General features: G+C 51.4%; 5 protein-coding genes across 5 annotated transcripts; 2 read left to right on the forward strand and 3 right to left on the reverse strand.

The window, feature by feature from the left end:
* Positions 1-925: 925 nt before the first annotated feature.
* Positions 926-2,964, forward strand: TrAtP1_006708 (uncharacterized protein; the record flags this gene model as incomplete). The annotated part of the gene is made up of 2 exons (XM_066113240.1): positions 926-945; positions 2,808-2,964. The coding sequence occupies 2 exons, from the start codon at positions 926-928 to the stop codon at positions 2,962-2,964; spliced, it is 177 nt and encodes a 58-aa protein (XP_065969326.1).
* Positions 2,965-4,329: 1,365 nt separating this feature from the next.
* Positions 4,330-7,001, reverse strand: TrAtP1_006709 (uncharacterized protein). The gene is made up of 4 exons (XM_014082455.2): positions 6,776-7,001; positions 6,564-6,632; positions 6,222-6,459; positions 4,330-6,144 (listed from the first exon to the last, which is right to left on the reverse strand). Exons 1-4 carry the CDS (start codon positions 6,807-6,809, stop codon positions 4,629-4,631), a joined length of 1,857 nt encoding a protein of 618 aa, XP_013937930.1. The 5' UTR covers positions 6,810-7,001; the 3' UTR covers positions 4,330-4,628.
* Positions 7,002-8,594: 1,593 nt separating this feature from the next.
* Positions 8,595-9,638, forward strand: TrAtP1_006710 (uncharacterized protein). The gene has a single exon (XM_014082454.2). It carries the CDS (start codon positions 8,705-8,707, stop codon positions 9,359-9,361), a length of 657 nt encoding a protein of 218 aa, XP_013937929.1. The 5' UTR covers positions 8,595-8,704; the 3' UTR covers positions 9,362-9,638.
* A 9-nt stretch (positions 9,639-9,647) lies between these two features.
* Positions 9,648-13,215, reverse strand: TrAtP1_006711 (uncharacterized protein). The gene is made up of 3 exons (XM_014082453.2): positions 12,196-13,215; positions 11,960-12,116; positions 9,648-11,859 (listed from the first exon to the last, which is right to left on the reverse strand). The coding sequence occupies exons 1-3, from the start codon at positions 12,249-12,251 to the stop codon at positions 10,240-10,242; spliced, it is 1,833 nt and encodes a 610-aa protein (XP_013937928.1). The 5' UTR covers positions 12,252-13,215; the 3' UTR covers positions 9,648-10,239.
* Positions 13,216-16,408: 3,193 nt separating this feature from the next.
* On the reverse strand, positions 16,409-19,095 carry TrAtP1_006712 (uncharacterized protein; the record flags this gene model as incomplete). The annotated part of the gene is made up of 4 exons (XM_014082451.2): positions 16,409-16,517; positions 17,072-17,260; positions 17,325-17,381; positions 17,606-19,095. The coding sequence occupies 4 exons, from the start codon at positions 19,093-19,095 to the stop codon at positions 16,409-16,411; spliced, it is 1,845 nt and encodes a 614-aa protein (XP_013937926.2).
* Positions 19,096-19,151: the final 56 nt, after the last annotated feature.

Here is a 19,151-nt window from a genome sequence, read left to right on the forward strand (position 1 = left end):
TCCAGTGCGCCACACGGTGCAGTACGCCTGGGTCTAAAATTGCGGAGGGGCGCCGCGTACTGCAAACTAGCAGATACCTGCGCGCGGAGCGATCTGGGGAAATGATCAGGCGGGCTGCCAAGGCCGCGGAAGTAGCTGCCCTGTACTTGTACTGCCGCTAACAGGGCCAAGGGGTACCCAGTCGCAGCTCGGCTCGGACACAGTACCGGGAGGGCAGGCCTTGGCTGCTTGCTTTTTCCCTTGCCTTGTGAAGATGTTACAGTCAGCAGTTCTTGGCGGCCAGCCGCTGGTAATCTGCACTGCCGTTGCCAGTTTTAGAGCATGTGCAGACGAAGTGGTGCTTCGAGCAGCTGCAGGAGGCAGATGCTTGCAGCTTGCAGCTGACATTGGCGGCACTTGCGGAGTACATGCTCCCCCGTAAGTACCGCGCCGTAGAGGGGACCTGGCTGCTGCTAGTGGTATGCCATTTTTTTGAGCGCATGTCTAGCATCATCATCAATCATACGGGTTTGATGGAGCCCGCTAAATTCCATGGCTGAATATATACCTAGATCCGAGTACGCCTTTTTGTCCAGGCTAAGGGGAAAGGGGTGGAAAGGGAGTGGGAGACGGCGGATCGAATGACATTGACGTGAATGAGAATGAAAAATCAAGGGCGAGAAATTTTCAATAATTGAATGCTATTTTACGTTGGCTGCTAATCCTGTTTCTTCGCTAGCACCGCTGTAAAACAGGAGCCAATGGCGCTATTGCTGCGATAGTATCCAATACACTCGCGATACGCTTATGCAGGCGTGGCATCGAATGCACATGCAGTACAAGACAAGACAGATGAAGAAAAAGAAGGAGAGAAAAAAAAACACTCGTCGCTTTTAGGCTGGGCTGGGCATTGTTTTTACCCGCATTCTGCTAGTACAAACTGATCATGAAGTGCATTAGTCCTTTGTTAGTTTCTTGTAGGGGATAGAGAGAAGCTTGCACGCCAGTGACATTTTGTTTTGACGCAGCCGATAACTACCAGATTTCTTTTATCTTTTTTGTTTTGTCATAGCTTGATTTTTTAGTCGTGATGTTTTTTTTTCTATGATTGACTACTATAGTATTACTATAGTATTTTGGCCTTTGCGGCCGCTCTTTTAATCTGGAAGCCTCGGATGATGAGCCCAGCTAGTTGGATGCTGGATGAAACTAGATGTGGAATCGCAAAGCGTGTCCCTCCTCCGCCTTTTTTTTTTGCGTCTTCTCTTCTTGTCCTGTTTCTATCTATGGATTATGTCGTGTGAGATATGACGTAAGACGTCAATTGGCATAGTAGCGATGCCATCTTTAAGCAGTTGAGTGTACAAGATCAGACGAGTGGCTTATAAGCCATGTCGCCTACCCTGAGTTCGCTACAATCTAGAAAACTACATGTTCTTCTGCGTTGCGAGATATACTCTTAAAAATATTATTTAATCTTAATTTGACTCGAAATTTAAATTCAGCCAGCTGCGGTTAGTATAAGCAAGTAACCAAAAAGTCAAGTGAAGCCAAACGTAGCATCGAATTTGATGGCAGAATACCCTGCACAAGGGGCAATCTCGAGATTCAAACCATCAAGGAGTGCCCCCAAGTGCCGGATCCGAAGTCGAGCATTTTCGTGTGGGTGTAGTATCATAGCCGACTGCCGCAAAGAAAATCTATTGCTCCGTGACGACACCTCTTAGCAAAAAAAGCACCCCGTATTGTGTGGCAAGATTGCGGCCGCGATACAACACCGCAGCGTCGTATTCCAACACCATTCCCGGCATCAGCCACCCAGCCGTCGGAGATTCCCTCACCAAGACATCTCTCTCTCAAAAGAAGAAGAAGGAAAAAAAAGTTATATTTTTATGTAGCATTCTATGCAGCGGGGAAAGGCACAGCAAGATAAAACGCCGCAATCTATTGTGCTGCGATGTGATGCTACACTGCAAACACGAAGCAAACGGTCAAAGCAAACCCCCCTTTCTTCTCTACCGCCCACAAATACATGTATTTCTCTCATACATACATACAAAAATGGCAAAAGAGAGATGCGCCGATTTGACAGATCATGCACTTGTCGACCCCGGATCGGCATCACCCCGCATGAGATGCATAGGCGGGCGGGCATCTAGTGGCAATTCAAGGGAATCTGTGAATTATGGACTCGGCGTTATGACCTCAATATCTCTAGTTTTTATTTCCCATCTTATTCTTCCTTCAGCTCTCAAGAGATGTCATCCATCCATAGACTGCTTGTATGTTTACTCGATAGGGAGCATCCTAACTGGTCATGGCTCCGGCCCTTGATGTCACAGCCCCAAGAAACCAGAAACGCCCATCTTCTAGTTCCAAGGGGAAGGGCCGGTTGCCTGCATCATCTAGCACTCCCCCTCCTGTTCCGAAGGCGGGAACTCGTTTGAAACCCCCCTTCTACAATGGTCCGATTCATCAGAGTCTAATTCAGGGACGAAACATTTTGTTTTTTTCTTGAGCAGGCAACGGTCTGAAAAAACTAACGCTTAAAATGGGAAATTCGGCTCTCCTCTCTGCAGGCTTCACATGATGAGTGAAACGCCCCCGCCGTTATTACCATGCAGCCATCACGACGTAGTGGTGGCGGCGTTTTTTCTTTTTCTTTTGCCCTTGTGCTAATTTTTGCACAAGGGAAAAAAAAAAGGAATTCAAGATTTCCCCCAGATGAGAGGGGAAGAAAGCTCCATCATAGATAGGCCTGTTTGCCTAGAGTTGGTGGTCTTTTGCCAAGGGTCTGGAACAGACTTACGCTGACAATTTTGATACAGAATACATGACAAAGGTGGGAATGCCACGACGATGTGCTTCGCATTCCTGTCCGTGTTTACACGTGATGCCGATGCAGTAGTATTCATCAGTCACAGCATAACGCCCGATGAAAATGCCAAGAATGCCCACGATGCGGACCTAGATAAGCTTTGTTGAAAGGCCCCTCTCATCATTATGCGTAGGTTAGATACAATCATTCAATTTTGACAGGCACCTTACCTGATACAGCCTCTGTAATAACGCACCTTTCTTTTTCATTCATCTAAACTTTCTCCCCTGTACCATGTAGGCAAGCAGGCTACAATCCCAGCCCAGATGCTTTCCCGATCTTGTCCGTCAAAAACTGCTGGCATACTGTTTCCATCGGTCACTTTTTTCTCTCGTCTCTGTAAGCGGGGGTGGCCGGCAGACTGGGGGACCCCGTCGTCAAGATTTGGGCACGTCTTACTTTTTGGAAAAGCGATTCGTCCTTGTAATTCCTAATTCCTCCATGACAAATATTCTTGTACATACAGCCCCATGTGTGTGTGCGTGTGCCTATCCCTTGAATATGTTTTATGTATATGGTTCAAAGGAGCAGCTGCTCCGCTGTTACATGTACTTGCCCGTAGCGGGAACCGGCCCATTCCGCCCTCGCCGTGGAATTTGGAATATCGGGGCTCTGAAATACCGTCCAATGGACTGCTGCAAATATCTGATTCCCATTGTTGATAAAAACACAAATTGCATAATGTTTTGTTCGACCGTGACGCATTTCCAGCATCTCAGTCATTGCTTAAACGGCACATGCATCTCCACGCAATAAGATGCAAGAGGTACCTACTCGACAATATCTCGACAACAACGTCTGCACGCCATACTAGGTGCATATTTGCTTAGAATGGCGTTTGCCACTTCTACTCCCATGGATTACTGGCCTGGAGCTGATCAGACCCCTTGTTTCAAGTATTGGATGCGTCAAACAGGACCCTGAGAATTGATCACAACGGTTGATCCAAGACATTAACCGTCTACGTTTCTTCTTCTTCTTCTTCTTCTTCTTGCTTCGAACAGAACGTGACTACATGCTAACACACAAGACCGTCATTGTGGAAGACAGATGAGGCATAGAGAAGACGAAAAGGATGCTGCTTCGCTTCCATATCAAACCGTGCCCTCTATTTTTAACAATGGCTTGTTGATGCTAGCATAAAAAACGCTCTCGCTCGCTGGCCACCAAATTGTGTTTTATCTATATTCAGGATGCTTTCATATTCAGAATAGAACGTCCGCACTCTGAGGATCAAAAATCGAATCTACGATGTGGGCGTACTTCTTTACTCTCATCATTCATGAGCGAACCCTAATTCGTAATATCCGTCTTGATCGCTTGGATTACAAGGCATATATATCTATCTTTTTTGATCTGAATGATAATGAATATCTGGATAGGCAATTGATAAAAACATACCTAAGATTGCTAATCAGAGTACATCTGATAGCTACTGGTCCAAAGTCGGTCAATCAGGAAACAGACAAAAGTACTTGATCAAAAATTGATTTATATGCAACTATAGCTATCCGTACATTACATAAAACCACATATCAAACACCCGAGCCCAGTGCGCCTGTAAAAAGACAATCTAACAGCTCATCGTTGTGAGAGCAAAACATATTCTGAGGCTCCGTCCTCACAATCGTCATAATGGTGGTATACGCATCTCCTGCTTCCCGTAGATGCCATCATTCGTTCCATCTCTTTTCCCCATTATCTTTCAGCTCGGGGGCCTATGTTTTTATACATGACATTACATTTCGTTCGTTTTGAGTTTCTTTTTTCTCTAGTACTCGAGGGTGACCTTCTGTCCCTTGACGCGGCCAATGACCTGGCTAGGGGCGTACTTGGGGATGACCTCGTCGTCGTGCAGCATGGCAAACTCCTCGGTGGCATCACGGCCCATGAAGTTCAAGATGGCGTTGACACCGCCGGGGTGCTCCTCAACCCAGTTGGTCAGGTCCATGACAACACCCTTGACGACAACCCACAGATCTTCCCGGGTGTTGTGCTTGGCAACCTCCTCCATGGTGTACTCAGTCTCGGGGATAGAGAAAGCCTTGGGCTTGGAAGCCTCCTTGGGAGCGGCAGCGGCAGCGGCAGGCTTGTCGGCAACCTGAGCGGGGGCTGAGCCAGCAACACCGCCGTTGGCCCACTCGACGGTCAGCTTGCCGGGAGCAGAGGGATCAAGGTGCAGAGAAATCTGGCCCAGACGCTGAGCGGCGCCAGCGGTGCCCTGCAGGGCGTGCTGGAAGAGATAGTTGCTGGCACTGTCACCGGCAACACGGCCGTAGACGACACAGCCAAGCAGCGATGAGCCACCGAGACGGTTGGCGCCGTGGACACCACCAGCTAACTCACCACAGGCGAAGAGACCGTCAAAGGGCTTCTGCTCCTGGTTGAGGACCTGGGCGCGGTCGTTGATCTCGACACCACCCATGGTGAAGTGGAGGACGGGCTCCATGAGAGCGACGTGGAAGTCGTCGTTGATGTCAAGGGGCAGGTTGTGGAAGAACTTCTTGCCCCAGGGGTCCTTCTGCTTGCCCTCGGCAATGGCGTTGTATGTCTGGAAGGTCTTCTGGAGGTGGTCAGGAGTGCAACCAATCTCCTTGGCAAGCTGCTGGCCGGTGATCTTCTTCATGAGGCCACGGCCAGAGTAGTGGCGGGTGTGGAAGTCCAGGACGTTGGAGGCCTTGGAGTTGAGGATGAGGCGGATGGGGAACTTGTTCTTGTCCTTCTCCTTCCACATCATGCCAGAGACGTAATCACGGTGGCCGAGCTCATCGCAGAATCGGTCACCATCGGCGTTGAGAAGGAGACCGCCCTCACCACGCAGGGCCTCGGCGGCCAAGAACTTCCACTTGTTGCCAGGGTCCTTGGGGTCGACCAGACCAGTAGGGTGGACCTGGACCTTGTCCATGTCAATGCCGTTACCGCCAATGGCCATGATCATCTTCTGGCCGTCACCAGTGGCGTGTGTGCCGTTGGTGGTGGCAAGGCCAAAGATCTCGGGGCGGTGCTTCTTGAGCAGAGAGCCCTCGCCGAAATCAGCGGCGTAACCGCCAGTAGCGAGGATGACGGGGCCGTCCAAAGAGGCGGTCTCGCCGTTGACCTCATAAGTGACACCAGTGACGGTGTTGCCCTCCTTGTTCAAGCTGGTGACGCGGGCCTTCTTGATGATCTCGACACGGTGGGGTTCGGCCTCGGCAAGCTCCTCAATGCGCTGCATCAGAGCGTAGGTGATGGCCATGCCGGGGAATTTGGCATCGTGGCCTCGGTGGGTTCGGGGCTGGGAGTGACCACTGCAAGTCATGCCGTTAGCCAGATTGTCTCGCTAGAGTGAAGATGTGCCATTCAAATGAGAGGCAAGCCAACTTACCCAAGTCGGGAGACCAGTGTCAGGTCAAGGTTGAACACGTCCTGAAGCCACTCAACGGCAGCAGCGGACTTGTATGTGAGGACCTTGATGAGGTCGGGACGAGCCTGCTCACGAGCAGACTTGAGGGTGTCATCGTAGAACTGCTTGACGGAGTCGCGGATGTTGTGGTCGACCTGGGTGCGGGTCAAGGCACCGTTGATGCCGGAGGTGGCCTTGGTCGAGTTACCACCAAAGAAGCCTGAGCGCGAGAGTCAGCATTTCGGTGTAAATCATCCCGAGCCTCTCACAATCGCTGAGCAGCGAGAATTGGGCCAGGAATCGCAGAGTTTACGCAGCACTTACCCTGCTTGTCGAGAACTACTACGTTGCCACCGGCAAGGTAGATAGTGTGAGCGGCTGACAGACCAGAAACTGTAATGACATCGAATCAGCAAACTGATGGTCCCAGCCGAATGTCGCCTATCCCCGCTGTCGCGTATGCGTTCATCTCGTCTCCAGGGATGAACAGAGCAAAAGCGGCAGAAAGAACAAGCGAAGGGCAGAAGATTACTTACGGCCGCCACCAACGACAATTACTCTGGGAGCCATGGTTGTGATGTGAGGAGTCCGAAGCGGTAGAGGGGCAAGAAAGGGAAGACGACGCGACTGTACTCAGACGGAGAAATACAACGAGGGTATACTAGATGGACGGGGAGGGGAAAAAAAGGAAGAGAATGGAGAGAGGAGAAGAAAAGAAGGGGATAAGAACCAGATCGCGGCTCGACCTTTGGAGTTTTAAAGAGTTACGGAATGGGCATGAGCTCCACGCCGAGGGCGGTAGTGAGCCGAGGCAACCTTGGGTGGGTAGGGGAAAGCCACCGAGACGGCAGTACAGGTACAGGTGCTGAAGTCCGCTAAGCCCGCTGAAGCCTGAAGCCGGGGAGCGAGGTACGGGGAACTGGCATGGATCTTGGCTGCATCTACACACACAGGAACTACAGCACGCAGAATGCGAATGTTTCGTACCAATGAATTCTTTCCTTGTCCACTCTTCACCTCAAACTTTCTTGAAATTGACTTCTCCATATGATTCTTCCACCAATTGTGGACAAAATCATTTCCAACAATGGCCGTCTCCATGCCGGTACTCCGTGGCATTTTTTAGCCACTTTTGCTCACCCCACTAAACTACCCCAATCGCAGTTGTCAAATCAGCAATTAGGCTTTGTAAACTCCTGCTGGGGCAAACGTCAGTCCGTTCCCGGAACACCAGAAAACACCGGCCAACAGTTGAATGCTGCCACCACTAGCAGTATGTATATAGCCGAAGATCCGGATTTACCATTGGATCAAGGGGGAAGAGCAAAATAGGGTGATTTTAAAGTCGTATGAGTGTTTGCATTTTGAAGAAGTGTGTTTGTTTGGTTGGCGATGCGAGCAGCACACGCGACTGCCGAGGCTAATTTCTCGTCCCCGAGCTCTGGATGGGGAGGTTTCCAGCTCACATTTCGGCAGCACGAAATGTCATCTTCCAACAGGCCAACATTTTCTTTCAATCAGGAAACTGGCTTTGCCAAAGAAACACACCTTGCTCATCCCATTTAAAAGTCGGCTACACTATCTGGCGCCAACTGCCCACAGAGGCACGCCCGCTAAAGCGGCTTCTCTCCCACATGCCACATGCTTTTCACATGCCAAGTTCCGCCAGTCAGCCCAGCTGACCGCAGCCCATCACATCACCTACGTATTGCTACCATGTGCATCTCCCCCCATACACAAGCCCAGCAAACCAAGCACGGCAAAAAGACAGCCCAGCGGTCTACCCCACACATTCAAGAAAAAACCCCAAATCCGGGGGGGGCCACAGGGGCGTAAGTCAGATGATGGTCTCCGTGCTCGGTGAGCCGGTTCCCAGCCACGCCATTGGCTAGCCCGGGCTCTGAGTCGCAGCAAATGTTTCGTTTTCTTGCCCTTCTTGTCTCTTGTACTTTCATGTGAAAATCCCACTGTAGGCGCAAAGCGCATTCCCTCCCTTATGTCATATTCTGGCCTAGACTGTGCGCAAGGATGTGCATGTAGCCGGCCATGTGGTGAACAGCACTCTCACCAGTACCTGGCTTCAGTATCTTGGTATCGACGAGTTTCTTGCGACTTCTCGCGACGGGAATTATTGCCTTCTTTTCTTTTCACCATTCCTTCAACTAAGGCTTGCCATCTTATTTAGCCTTCGGATATTAATTTTCCACCTCTTGCGCTCCAGCTTTTTTTTTCCTGCCCCAGATTTTGTCCCATAGACCAGTTCGGTTTTCGAGAAGGCCAAGCCACGTGACCAAGTGCATTCCTTTTGAGCATCTGCCGCCGATGATTTCCCTATTCGTCAGAAAACCCCTAGTGACGTCGTTCATTCGCGATATCAATCAACATCCATCCATCTAACCTATCGCAACAAAACTTCCAGCCCAACCTACAGCCTAATCGCTCCTATCCCATCGCACTAGAAGAGCATGAAGTTCTTCACCTTGCTCCCTCTCAGTCTGTCACTCTGCACCGCAGCCACGGCTCCTCCATCAGACCAACAACCGCTCCGCCGGCCAGACGAGCAGCAGCGTCTGCCGCCTCACCCACCCCCCGGCCACCTCCCCGTCATGATGGGCTCCTCAAACGACAACGACAGCCAAGTCCAGCCCGCCGTCCTGCTCTACGACATCCTCGGCACCCAGCGCTCCCTCACCACCTTCTTCTCCCTCACGCGCATGCACGAGTCCACGAGCGAGCCCCTCTCCGACGCAAACACAAACACCACCGTCCTGGCGCCGGGCAACGTCGTCATCGACGACCTGCCGCGGAAGCCCTGGGAGAACCCGAGCGACTACGCTGCCTTGGGGGAGCAGGCCTACGATGGCTCCGGGGGCAAAGATCGCGCCGACGACAACTTGCGCAGGTTTGTCGAGGCGCATCTTGTCGTCGGGACGAGTCCCTGGGAGGCTGGCGTCAAGGCAAAGACTGCTGCGGGGACGGAGGTGTGGTGGGAGGCGAAGAAGGACAAGGACGGCAATGAGCAGAGGGTGATTATGCCGGATGAGGTGCAAGTAGACCGGGTTGCCAGCCGCGTTGCAAATGGCGAGGTTTGGATCTTGAAAGGCGTCTTGAATTACGCTTAATGACATGATGATACATTTTTCTTCACTTTTTTATGACACGACTGTATCCGAAATTGTTTATTCTTGTTCTTTAGCAGCGCGTTTTTACATAGTGTTAATTTGGCTATAACAAGCCAAGCCCTAGCTTTGGCGATACATGGATATATTTTTACTTGCGTAAAATTTATGCAAGGTCATCCTTGATCTAAAAGGCCACCTAGGCTTACCTTGAACATATAAACACTGACAAGTAGCCAAGATGAAAGCAATTGCCATGCATCACAAGCAGAAAGAAGACGAAGGGAGTTTAAAAATCGCAGAATGGAATATTATTCACCAAAAACTAAGCAGTGTCTCGTATCGTCCATTTCTGTGTAGCCAAACTACATTTTCTAGCCAAAACGCCCTCCCCAAATACTCAATACCCTTCCTTCCACTTCTCCTAGGTTCCAAAACTAGCCTTCATCTGATTTGCTTGATATAAAAAAGACTTCCTCCAATTGTGACTGGGAATTACGTTTTCCACATTAGGTGATCAATCTCCCATTCAATATCCAAAATGCATAGCAAAAGCTTGAAAACGGTATCAATAACACAAATACTCCCCCCCTTTCAACAACACCAACATGGATCTCCCGAAAAATAATGCCAACACAACAAACAGAACCTCCAATGTCAAACGAAAGATGCAGGGGGGATTTGTAGACAAAATCTCTTCCACGAAGAAAAAAGACGGAGAAATAACCCACATAATAAATATACATAGAAAAAGAAAGGTATAAAATGAGAAACAAAGTCAAAGAGAAAGACAAGGAAAGAATCTAAGTTGATACAGGACAAAGGGGTATCTGGAAGAATATGAAGAGAATCAAAATTACCCAACAAGTATCTTATACATCCTATCGGTCCACTTTCAAGCGTTTGGGGTCGCTAGCCATGTCGTGGTTCTCATCAGGACCAGTCGCTTCAAGCTCCGGACTCTTTCGTTTTGCCAACCCCGACGGCTGTGTCGAGCCGCCAAGGTTGCCGTTACCTGCCTCAGCGTTCCCGCCACTGCCGCCTTGCATGTGGGCATCGTCCCGTAGGAAACTCGGCCCCGAGCCTACTACAGGCGTGGCAAAGTTTAGAGGGCTGGGCAGCGTGTTGTTATCACTTCCTCTAAAATTCCATTCTGGGTAGAAGCTGCTGGGACTTGGCAGCAGCTCATTGTTTAGGAAGCGAGACGGGAGAGCAGAAACGGGTGTGTCGCCATTGATATTCTGCTGCGGGACTGGTCGAGCAAAAGGATTGGGCGGGCCTGTAGTAGCCCCGGCCGAGTGCAACGCGGTTGCAGATGGAGAAGGGGGCGGGAGGACCACGGTACCGTGCCGATGCTGTGCGTGGGAGACGGCATCTGCTGGATTCCGAGGTGAGTTCGAGTCGCCTGTTGCACTGCCACCAGCTTCGGATGCTCCATCCGGAATTTGGACGGTAAGCCGAGGTGGTTTCGGTCGTGCGCCTCCCACAGCTGTGTTGATCTTTAGGCTGCTAGTATTAGGGGTATCGGGGAGAGAGGATATCGACGTATTGCGTAAATTGGAACGTTGTTGCAGGTGCGGCGAGGACGACGATTCCCCGTTGCGTATGGCGGGTCCATTATCAGCCGATTGAGACCGGTTTGCGTTTGCTTGAGACTGAGGTTCGGAAGCAAAAGACGCCAAATGCTGTGACAGGATTGACCGGTTTTCCTCGATGGGCGTGAAGATACTGTGCGACTTACGCTGGGATATCTTCTTGATCGCTATGTCCGTGTTGATGAGGGGCGCCTTGGGTCGCTCGGGAGCTTCTCGCTTTGGCTCGACGGGTGGAGGAGGTTGCGGGTCCAAGGGACGTCGTGATGGCTGCGGTGAAGTCATGTGAGGAGGGATGGAGTGCGGAGGGACTAGTTGATGAGGCGGCTGAGGAGGAGAGGGCTCAGGACGGGGGCCTGCTGCCAGGGGCTGGGGAGGCGGATGAGCATTGAAGGCCGGGGGCGCAGACGGTCGCCGCTCTTCCATATATGGCTGTTGCTGTTGCTGTGGTGGTTGGAAGGGATAAGGGCCAGGCTGGGGCGGCATCAAGTTGGAATGGTTACCAGCAGCAGGGTTGTAGATTGGAGGCGTAGGCATGTATGTGATTCCCGGATGAGGTCCATGGGGGCCGACAGGCTGGGACATCATGCCGGGACCCATGCGCCGCATATCTCCTCTGGAGCCGGGCCGTGACGGGACGGCAGGTTGCGGCGTGTGGCTTCGCTGGAGGTGGGCAGGATGGCCTTGGAAAGGCACGCCGTTGGGAATGGGAGGCGACACTGAAGCTGTCTGATGGCGGATATGAGGAGGGAAGGACTGAGGTTGGCCTTGGAAATGGGGAGGCATCATATGAGCTTCCATTCCGTCGGGGGCTCGAGGGGGCGTTCCATCGCCGTCCTCATCGTCGTCGTCGTCGTTTCCGCCGCCGTTGAAGTCGGCAGGGCCCTTGTGCTCATTAGGACCGCCGTGCTATAAGTATCATTGCATCAGTCAAAACACGTCCTGCCAGAATTGGAGCGGACATGGATAAAACCATGCGGCCGGCCAAGCGGCCTTTAGTGGAACCTACATATTGGTACTTGGTGATGAGATGCTGCATATCTGCGGAGGAGTATTCATACAGCTTCTTGTTGTTGCCAAAGATGAAAACAGCGACATCGACGGAGCACAAGACGGAGAGCTCATGGGCCTTCTTGAATAGGCCGCCCTTTCGCTTGAGAAAAGTCCTAAAAGAAGATGTTGCTGTTAGCTCAAGTACATGTAGACGGGAATGGGCGCCAGACGACGGCTTTGGTGATGACATACACAGAGCGATTGCGATCATCCCTGATGGCCTTGATCTCAATTTTTCTTCGACCCATTTTGAATTACAGCTGGCAGGGCCAGAAGAATCGCGGTATGGAGGAGTGAGGTGGAACGGCGCGCGAGGCCGAAAGACTCGAGGCTCGGGATCGTCCAATACCCGATGGCCGTGGACGTGTTTGGCAGTGGCGGGTCTCGAGGTTCGAACTCAATGGTCCAGATGGCTCGGAAAAGGGGAGTTTTCGAGGTCGAGATCGAAATTGGGCCCGTGAAGCGGGAGCGAAGATTGTGCAATGTCTAAAAAAGCACGCGCCGCAAAAGAAATGGTTTGCCCGGACCCACAAAGAGAGACAAGAGACAAAGAATGGGGGAGGGAGTAAGACGGCTCGCCCCGGGGAAGATGACAAGAGACAACGGCCAATTCCAGCAGCAGGGCTAGCAGTAGTATATAAACTGGCTTGACTTGTGCTAAGTCTTGTTGTCATGCGCGGGCGCACCACAGACAAGGATGGCGATGGACGAGTCGAGGCCGAGGACGACGGTCAGAGGCAGGAGGCGCCACCTATGTACAATTCCTGGCAGCCACAATTATATTCCAAGAGTGGCCTAACGGTCGGAGGCCGGCTAGGCGCGAGACAAAGAAGAATAGGACAATGTTGGCTCGCCAGACGGAACAGAGCCGGGCGGGCTTGGATGTCAGTGGCGGGCGGCTTCAGCAGCGGTGCCAGAGCCGATCCAGTCGCAGTCGCAGTCGCGGTCGCAAGGCGCGATACATGCAGCGGCAGCGGCAGCGGCAGCGTCTGTCGCTTGGGATCAGATGCTGGGTGGGCGGCGTCGGGGTGCGTTGCAGCGGTTGATCGTTGAAGCTGGGGGTTGGATTAAACGTGTTGGCATAGGCGGTTGCAGGACGATGGGGCTGAATCTGGCGTTGGAGGCTTCTAATAATAGCCAGATCGTGTTCAGTCTGAGGCAGTGGGAAAAAAAATTAAGAGGGAGGAAGGGGAAGTAAGGGCCCCGACTAGGACAAGTCCAGCAGGGAACGACCCAAAGCTACAGGGTGGAGGCGGAGGGGCTCTCGCTTCCTGTTTTGGCTGCGGTGCGCTACCAGATGATTTGCCGTAGTCAGTGGGCTGGCAGCGCCCCTCTGCCGTATTTTACTGGCTGCAGCGGGAAGGCTTAGCAGCAGTGATCCGCCCAGCGGATTCGATTCGGATTCGACACTGATGCTGGTGCACTGATTGCAGACTGCAGCATCGCTAGCCACAGGCATCTGTCCTGGCACTGCTGCACGGCTGCAGCGTGTTACAGCACTGCTGACATGGGCTCCCCGACTGAGAGATACGACGCTCTACGAGTTATAGCTGCTATACGGTATTGGTATTTAGACGCGTCCAGCAGGCTCTGACGTGACGCTCCCATTCAATCCCAAATTGTACAAGGAGCGGACGAACCACGCCATGAGCCTAGCTCGGGCTGCAATCTGCCTAGCCATTGTTCTCAAGTCCAGGATTCCATACTTTGAGGTCAATTCCATTTCTTTGCCAGTGTTTGCCAAACACAATTTGTTGAGAACCACGCTGTACAATGGAATCTCACTGACCGAAGGACCAGGCACCTCCAAATTACTCAACCATGCGTGGTGTTACCGTGCAAGATTAACAAACGTTGTGACGGACTCCATCGCCGTAAGATTAATTCGAATCAAAAATGGCCCCATGTATCCACAGCAGCCTGGCCTGTCTGTTTGCCAGACCCCGGACAAGCACGCACCTGTAGTTTGTGATAAACCGGAGCGTTTCGCGGCAACGGTGATAGCGATCTGCCAGGCTTGTGTATCCAGCCTTCTTTAGCCGCCACCCGACGAGAAACGGGTTGCAGGGGCAAGGCATCTCTTCTGCCTTTCTGACGGTGTTGCTGTCACCGTTGGGCGGGACGGACTGACGTTTTTATCATGCCCAGCGTTTCTTCTTCCCGGGGAGAAGGTCTAAGCCTACTAGCAAGTCCAGGGGTATCTGATTCTCTCCCTCGCTGTTCGTGCCCCTCAGAGCAACGGCATCTATATCCGAGCCTCTAGTAATCCGGACTGGGTTTCTTACCGCTCAATAGGCGATTTGGGGCGAGGCTTCAAGGCAGAGCCCAGCACGCTGGATGCCAACACCGAAATGCGGAGACCGCCTCCAGCGCATTGAAACACCAGACGAAATGGAAATGGCCCACGCACAAAAACGCCCGTCGCGACCACACCGTGTCTGCATCCGGCACACTTTCTTCGCCCGCGCTTCTCGCCAAACGGGTTGCGAGGTGCGTTCGTGGAGGGCTCACGCGCTTAGGCAGCGACTTAGGAGCTCGGGGGCTGCTCTGGAGGCTCGCCTAGAGCGTCACATGCAAGATTTAGACAGTCACCGCGTCAAAGACTAGATACATACTATCCTCGCTCTCACCCCGAGTATCCACAGCGTAGTGGACGAGCTTCAAAAGAGAGAAGAGACAAGAAGAAAAAGAGGAGAACAGGAAGAAGAGCGTCCGGATTCTATCCGAATTCACTGTGAGCCGAAGATTTCGGCACGTATAGCGCGGCCGGACCCTATCACCAGTCGCAGATAAGCGCCCTGCCGCCGTCCCTTTTCTGCATCATCACGTCCTGGAACCAACAGCGCTGCAACTATACTTCTGAAATAGAACAAGCTGTATCAGAACAAAGAAGCCTTCTTCTGAAACAAAAAGCCCCCACGCCTACTGATCCCCCTTTCTCCTCAGACAAAACAAAAATAGTAGACGCAGAGAGGAACAACCAAGTGTTCGAGGTATCACTGCAGATGCCATGCCCCAGTCCCTAGTAGAAAAAAAAACAATAACCATGGAAGTCGCTGAGATCCAGGGGTCCACCCGGCTCAGCCTCTTTTTCTCAGCTCATTCTTGCGGATACTACTCGGCTTTTGTTCCACCATGTACCTCCATCACTGATTGTCGTCTCAATCAATATTTTCCAATTAATCCCCAGTCTCAGCCTGCGTTCATACTATCCGCACATGCATGCCCCTCCCAAAACGCCAAGTCGATCAAAAAGAGCAAACAGCAAAAGAACCCAAATAATCGGGCTTCTTTCTTACAGTGCACCACTCACCTCACTTCTTTTCGCGACTCCGCCTTAAAGCCACCCACCCGCTCTTCCCGCTCAGCCTCCTCCGCCCGCCGCAGACCCCGTAGAAAAAGCCTACCGATTGGACGCCTGCCCGGTTTTTGTCTTATTTTGGGTCCTCATGCAAGGGTATTACTGTATTTCTTGTAGTGCAGTTCTAAAAATACTCTCGGAGCTTCGCGCATACTAGCTACATAATCAGACCCTTTTTTTTTTCCATACTCAACACCATCATACATCATCACCTGTCATTGCCATCTGCTGTGTGTTATAGCATATCCTGGAGCGCATAGTATTGCTGCGGATGATCCCTTTGGATCGGCTGTTTTGCCAGGAATCATACCATGACTTGCAGCCATTTTAGCCAAATCGCCCTCTTGGCATCCAAAAGCTCCAAGGCCACGAGGCTACTCGAAATGCGTGAACCACTGCCTCATGATCCGCGGTGGCCTAATTCCTCACTTCGTTAGACCCATGCAAGCCACTTTCTTACTTGCAGCATACTACGCATCTGGAACTCCCAACGTAGAGCTGCTTGCCTATCAAATCACTCGAGATGGCTTGAGCTGGAACAGCAAGTCACCAACTGACGCACGTATCGCCGATGAATAGGCTTTGCTTGGCTTTGCTTTGCTTTGTACACTCTATACGTGTACCTAAACGAATCTTCTTGCCGTACGTACGTTTCAAAATGAATGCTTTGTCCCCTCCCCTTGAACGCCAATCAAGCCCATGGGGCTGACATGCTCGAAAACCCAAAACTCCTGTGTTGCCTGCCCCCTTACGTGTGAATCGAAAGCTCAGCAATCCCAAATTTCATCATTACCTGACTCATCCACGGCGTGTCTTGCCGGCGACAGGATGAAAAACAGCACGAAGCTCTGCCCCGTTTTCTCAATTTAGAAAGCTTTCGTAGATTCCATCCACTTGCCACCTCCTTCGCTCTTGTATCGCCAAGCCAAATCGTTTTCCTGCACCTTTTCTTGTTACGGCACGCAGCTTGTTTCAGTACGTAGATGTATAGGAACAAGCACGGCTGATTTGCTGCTACATACCACAACGTGATCGGTGCCATCTTCAAATCGGCGATCCCGCACCTCCCGCGGGGGCATTGTAATTACCAAAACCACCGTGTTCGGATGCGCCGTTGTCTGCTTTCATCGTACCGTTGAGCAGAGGACATAATCTTAGGAGCGCCAAGTTAGCAAAATAGAATTTAAAAAGAACTGGAATAGCAAAGGCAACGCTGGGTAGAGGAAAGCAGGAGACATCAAAAACACCACCAGCCAGGCGGTTGGTTTTAGTGAGACCTGTCAGCTGCAGCTCTCCACCACGGCTGGTTAGAGACGAGTTGGACTCCTCCACCCTGTCTTTGTCTTTCTTCCCTTTCTTGGCGGGCTCTTTCTTGCAGCTCTCGCTTGAGTGCCTGCAGCTGCTCTCTGTCCTCGCAAATCGCTTGTTCTTTGTCTAGCTCTTCTTGCGTTTTGCGCTCTTTTTCTTCTTTGCGTGCCTTCCGGCTCTGTCCATTGCCGGCTTTCCGCTTTGTCAGACGCGCTCGCTCTTTTCTTCGAGCTTGCGTGTCAGATTGCTTGAGCGTGCGAGCAAGGATACTGTTCCTCTTTCTGTTCTTCTTGCAGGCACCACTGGCGCCGTTTTGCAGCTCTCGGGCACATTGCCACCAATCAAAAGGCAAACGAGGGGGTGGAGACGTAGGAGGTGAACAAGTAGGAATTACCGTACTTTTTGTTTGTCTTGATGTGTCCAACCTGTCCACAATTGGCACATTTGCGGGTAGTCCCTGTAGGGATCTTATCGGCTCCAGGAGACCCTGCATCGCCGGTGCTTGCTTTCTGGTGCAGTTCCTTTTGCTGTTCTCGGGCCTGTCGCCGGGCTTTGTTCTTCTCCAACCGCTCGAGTTCCTTTTTGATCCTACGCAGCAGTGTCAGTAATTTTGCATCTCGTACTCGTGTGCAACAAGAGGCATGAAGCTTACCTAAGGCCTGCAAGACGGTCATGGTCGGCATTGCCCGTAGGCCTGGCGCTGTAGATACTGTAGAAAGATATACGTAAGCCGGCGCTCTAAACTCCAACCCAACAACATCAACCACAGATTCAGGCGAGCCCACTCCATATGAAGGAGGCTGTTTCCTGAGATATGTTTTTGCGAGCCTTGCCCACCGATGAAGTGCTCTGACTGAAATGGGCAATTTCAACCAAGATTTTGGTGGTCTTTTTGTTGTTAGGGATTGGAAGCGGACAATGTGTTTCACATACTCTCGCATTTCCAAGTCAGCCTCGGTTCGCCGCTTGATATACTGTGAGATGACTACTGGGTCGTGCACAATCTCTGTTCTCATTTGCGTCGTGCCGTCTGGGAGCTCTACTTCTCTCGTGATTCGAATCGTTCGTTTCGGATGACGGCTAGACGAGGTTAAACCGCTGATCTGACTGGTTCCTTCGTCGAATATCGCCGGCGTGGCTACTGATTGGACGTTGAATCGATCGTCTTCGTCTTCTGTCGTCGCGATATCGTTGACGTCGTGTTCCTGGGGATCTGAAAGGGTTGCTTTCTGTTTGTCCCAAATCTCTCGAATACCTTCTTCGTACATTGCCTGTTGTTTCTTGACGTTGTAAGCATGCCCGCCATTTGCACGTTTCTCGCGTTCCATTGCGTCTGCCGAGGTGGCTAGTGGCCCTTGAACAGCTTCTATATATCCACCCTTCATAGATGTTCGTATGAAGCTGAAACCAAGCCCGTGACCGGTAGGGTCTCCTTCACCGTGTAACTGAAGCATAGCTTTTTGGGCACATGCGTCTATAAACGCCTTGGTCGTCTTCCACGGTGCCATTTTATCGGCGAGTGTCTCTTCTTGTTTTTCCGCAATCTTTTTGGCTCCTTTGACGATTTTGCTTCCTTCACCGTCATCATCCTCGTCGTCATCGACTTCAACGCCTTGCGCCTCATCATCAATGGTAGCATTGCGAGGATCGTAGCCGGCATCCTCAAGCTCCTTGATGCCGAGCTGCATAGCATCAAGAAGGCAGACTTCCTCAGGTTTGATCATTGCACGAATCGCATTTTCGTCTGGGAGTATCTCTCCAGGCTTGAGGCGCCACATTCCTTTCTCTTTACTGTCTCTATCATATTGAAGGAATTCCTTCAGCTTCTGTCGATTTTGAGTGTCTGTAGATTCCGCAATATGCTTAGTAATATCGGATAGCTGACAGTTGTCCGATCGACTGTGTCTAATCATTCTGAAAGCCAGCATCTTCATTCGGCTTTTTGACGCATTTGTTACTCGTCTGCTGTGGGGTCCAGGGACATCGACCGATGGAAATGTCTGGCCGACGACATGCATATGGTCAATTTTATGTATGTACCATTTGGCGCCACCAATGCCCGTAGTACTGCGAACAATGAGAAAATCCGTGTTTCGAGGGGTATGTTTGAAAACCGGCGCTCTATACATCTCATTGTGCAGTGTTGGTACCACCTCGCCGGGATCGACAGTGCCAAAAAGGGAGAATGGCGACCGATCTTCAGGAAGAAGCGTGCGATATTCGCCCAACTCCAGCTTTGTGAGTTGATCCTCCTCATTGCTGTTTTCCTTTCGCCTGTAGTAATTGATGAGCCGGCTACCCATGGCAAAGCCGTTTAGCACTCTGGGTCTTGGCTCGCAGTATTCGAATAGTACGGCCGCAGAATTGTCGCAAAGACTCAGATCCCTCGATTTGAGAAAAATTTCATGCGCTTTGCCCTTCATTTGCTTTCGCTTGAAATGTAGAGGTTTCTCGAACCTGACAGTATGGCCCACGCTTT

The sequence above is a fragment of the Trichoderma atroviride genome, chromosome 3, assembly GCF_020647795.1.
Source record: "Trichoderma atroviride chromosome 3, complete sequence".
NCBI classification, from domain to species: domain Eukaryota; kingdom Fungi; phylum Ascomycota; class Sordariomycetes; order Hypocreales; family Hypocreaceae; genus Trichoderma; species Trichoderma atroviride.

What these genes read in the sequence shown, in the direction of transcription:
- TrAtP1_006710 (XM_014082454.2), top strand. Translation starts at nt 8,705, where the DNA reads ATGAAGTTCTTCACCTTGCTCCCTCTCAGTCTGTCACTCTGCACCGCA.
- TrAtP1_006711 (XM_014082453.2), bottom strand. Translation starts at nt 12,251, where the DNA reads ATGGGTCGAAGAAAAATTGAGATCAAGGCCATCAGGGATGATCGCAAT. An exon ending in GATGATCGCAATCGCTCTGT is followed by an intron (nt 12,117 to 12,195) that starts GTATGTCATCAC and finishes ATCTTCTTTTAG; the next exon opens with GACTTTTCTCAAGCGAAAGG. An exon ending in TCATCACCAAGTACCAATAT is followed by an intron (nt 11,860 to 11,959) that starts GTAGGTTCCACT and finishes TGATACTTATAG; the next exon opens with CACGGCGGTCCTAATGAGCA.
- TrAtP1_006709 (XM_014082455.2), bottom strand. Translation starts at nt 6,809, where the DNA reads ATGGCTCCCAGAGTAATTGTCGTTGGTGGCGGCC. An exon ending in AATTGTCGTTGGTGGCGGCC is followed by an intron (nt 6,633 to 6,775) that starts GTAAGTAATCTT and finishes ATGTCATTACAG; the next exon opens with TTTCTGGTCTGTCAGCCGCT. An exon ending in AGTAGTTCTCGACAAGCAGG is followed by an intron (nt 6,460 to 6,563) that starts GTAAGTGCTGCG and finishes TCTCGCGCTCAG; the next exon opens with GCTTCTTTGGTGGTAACTCG.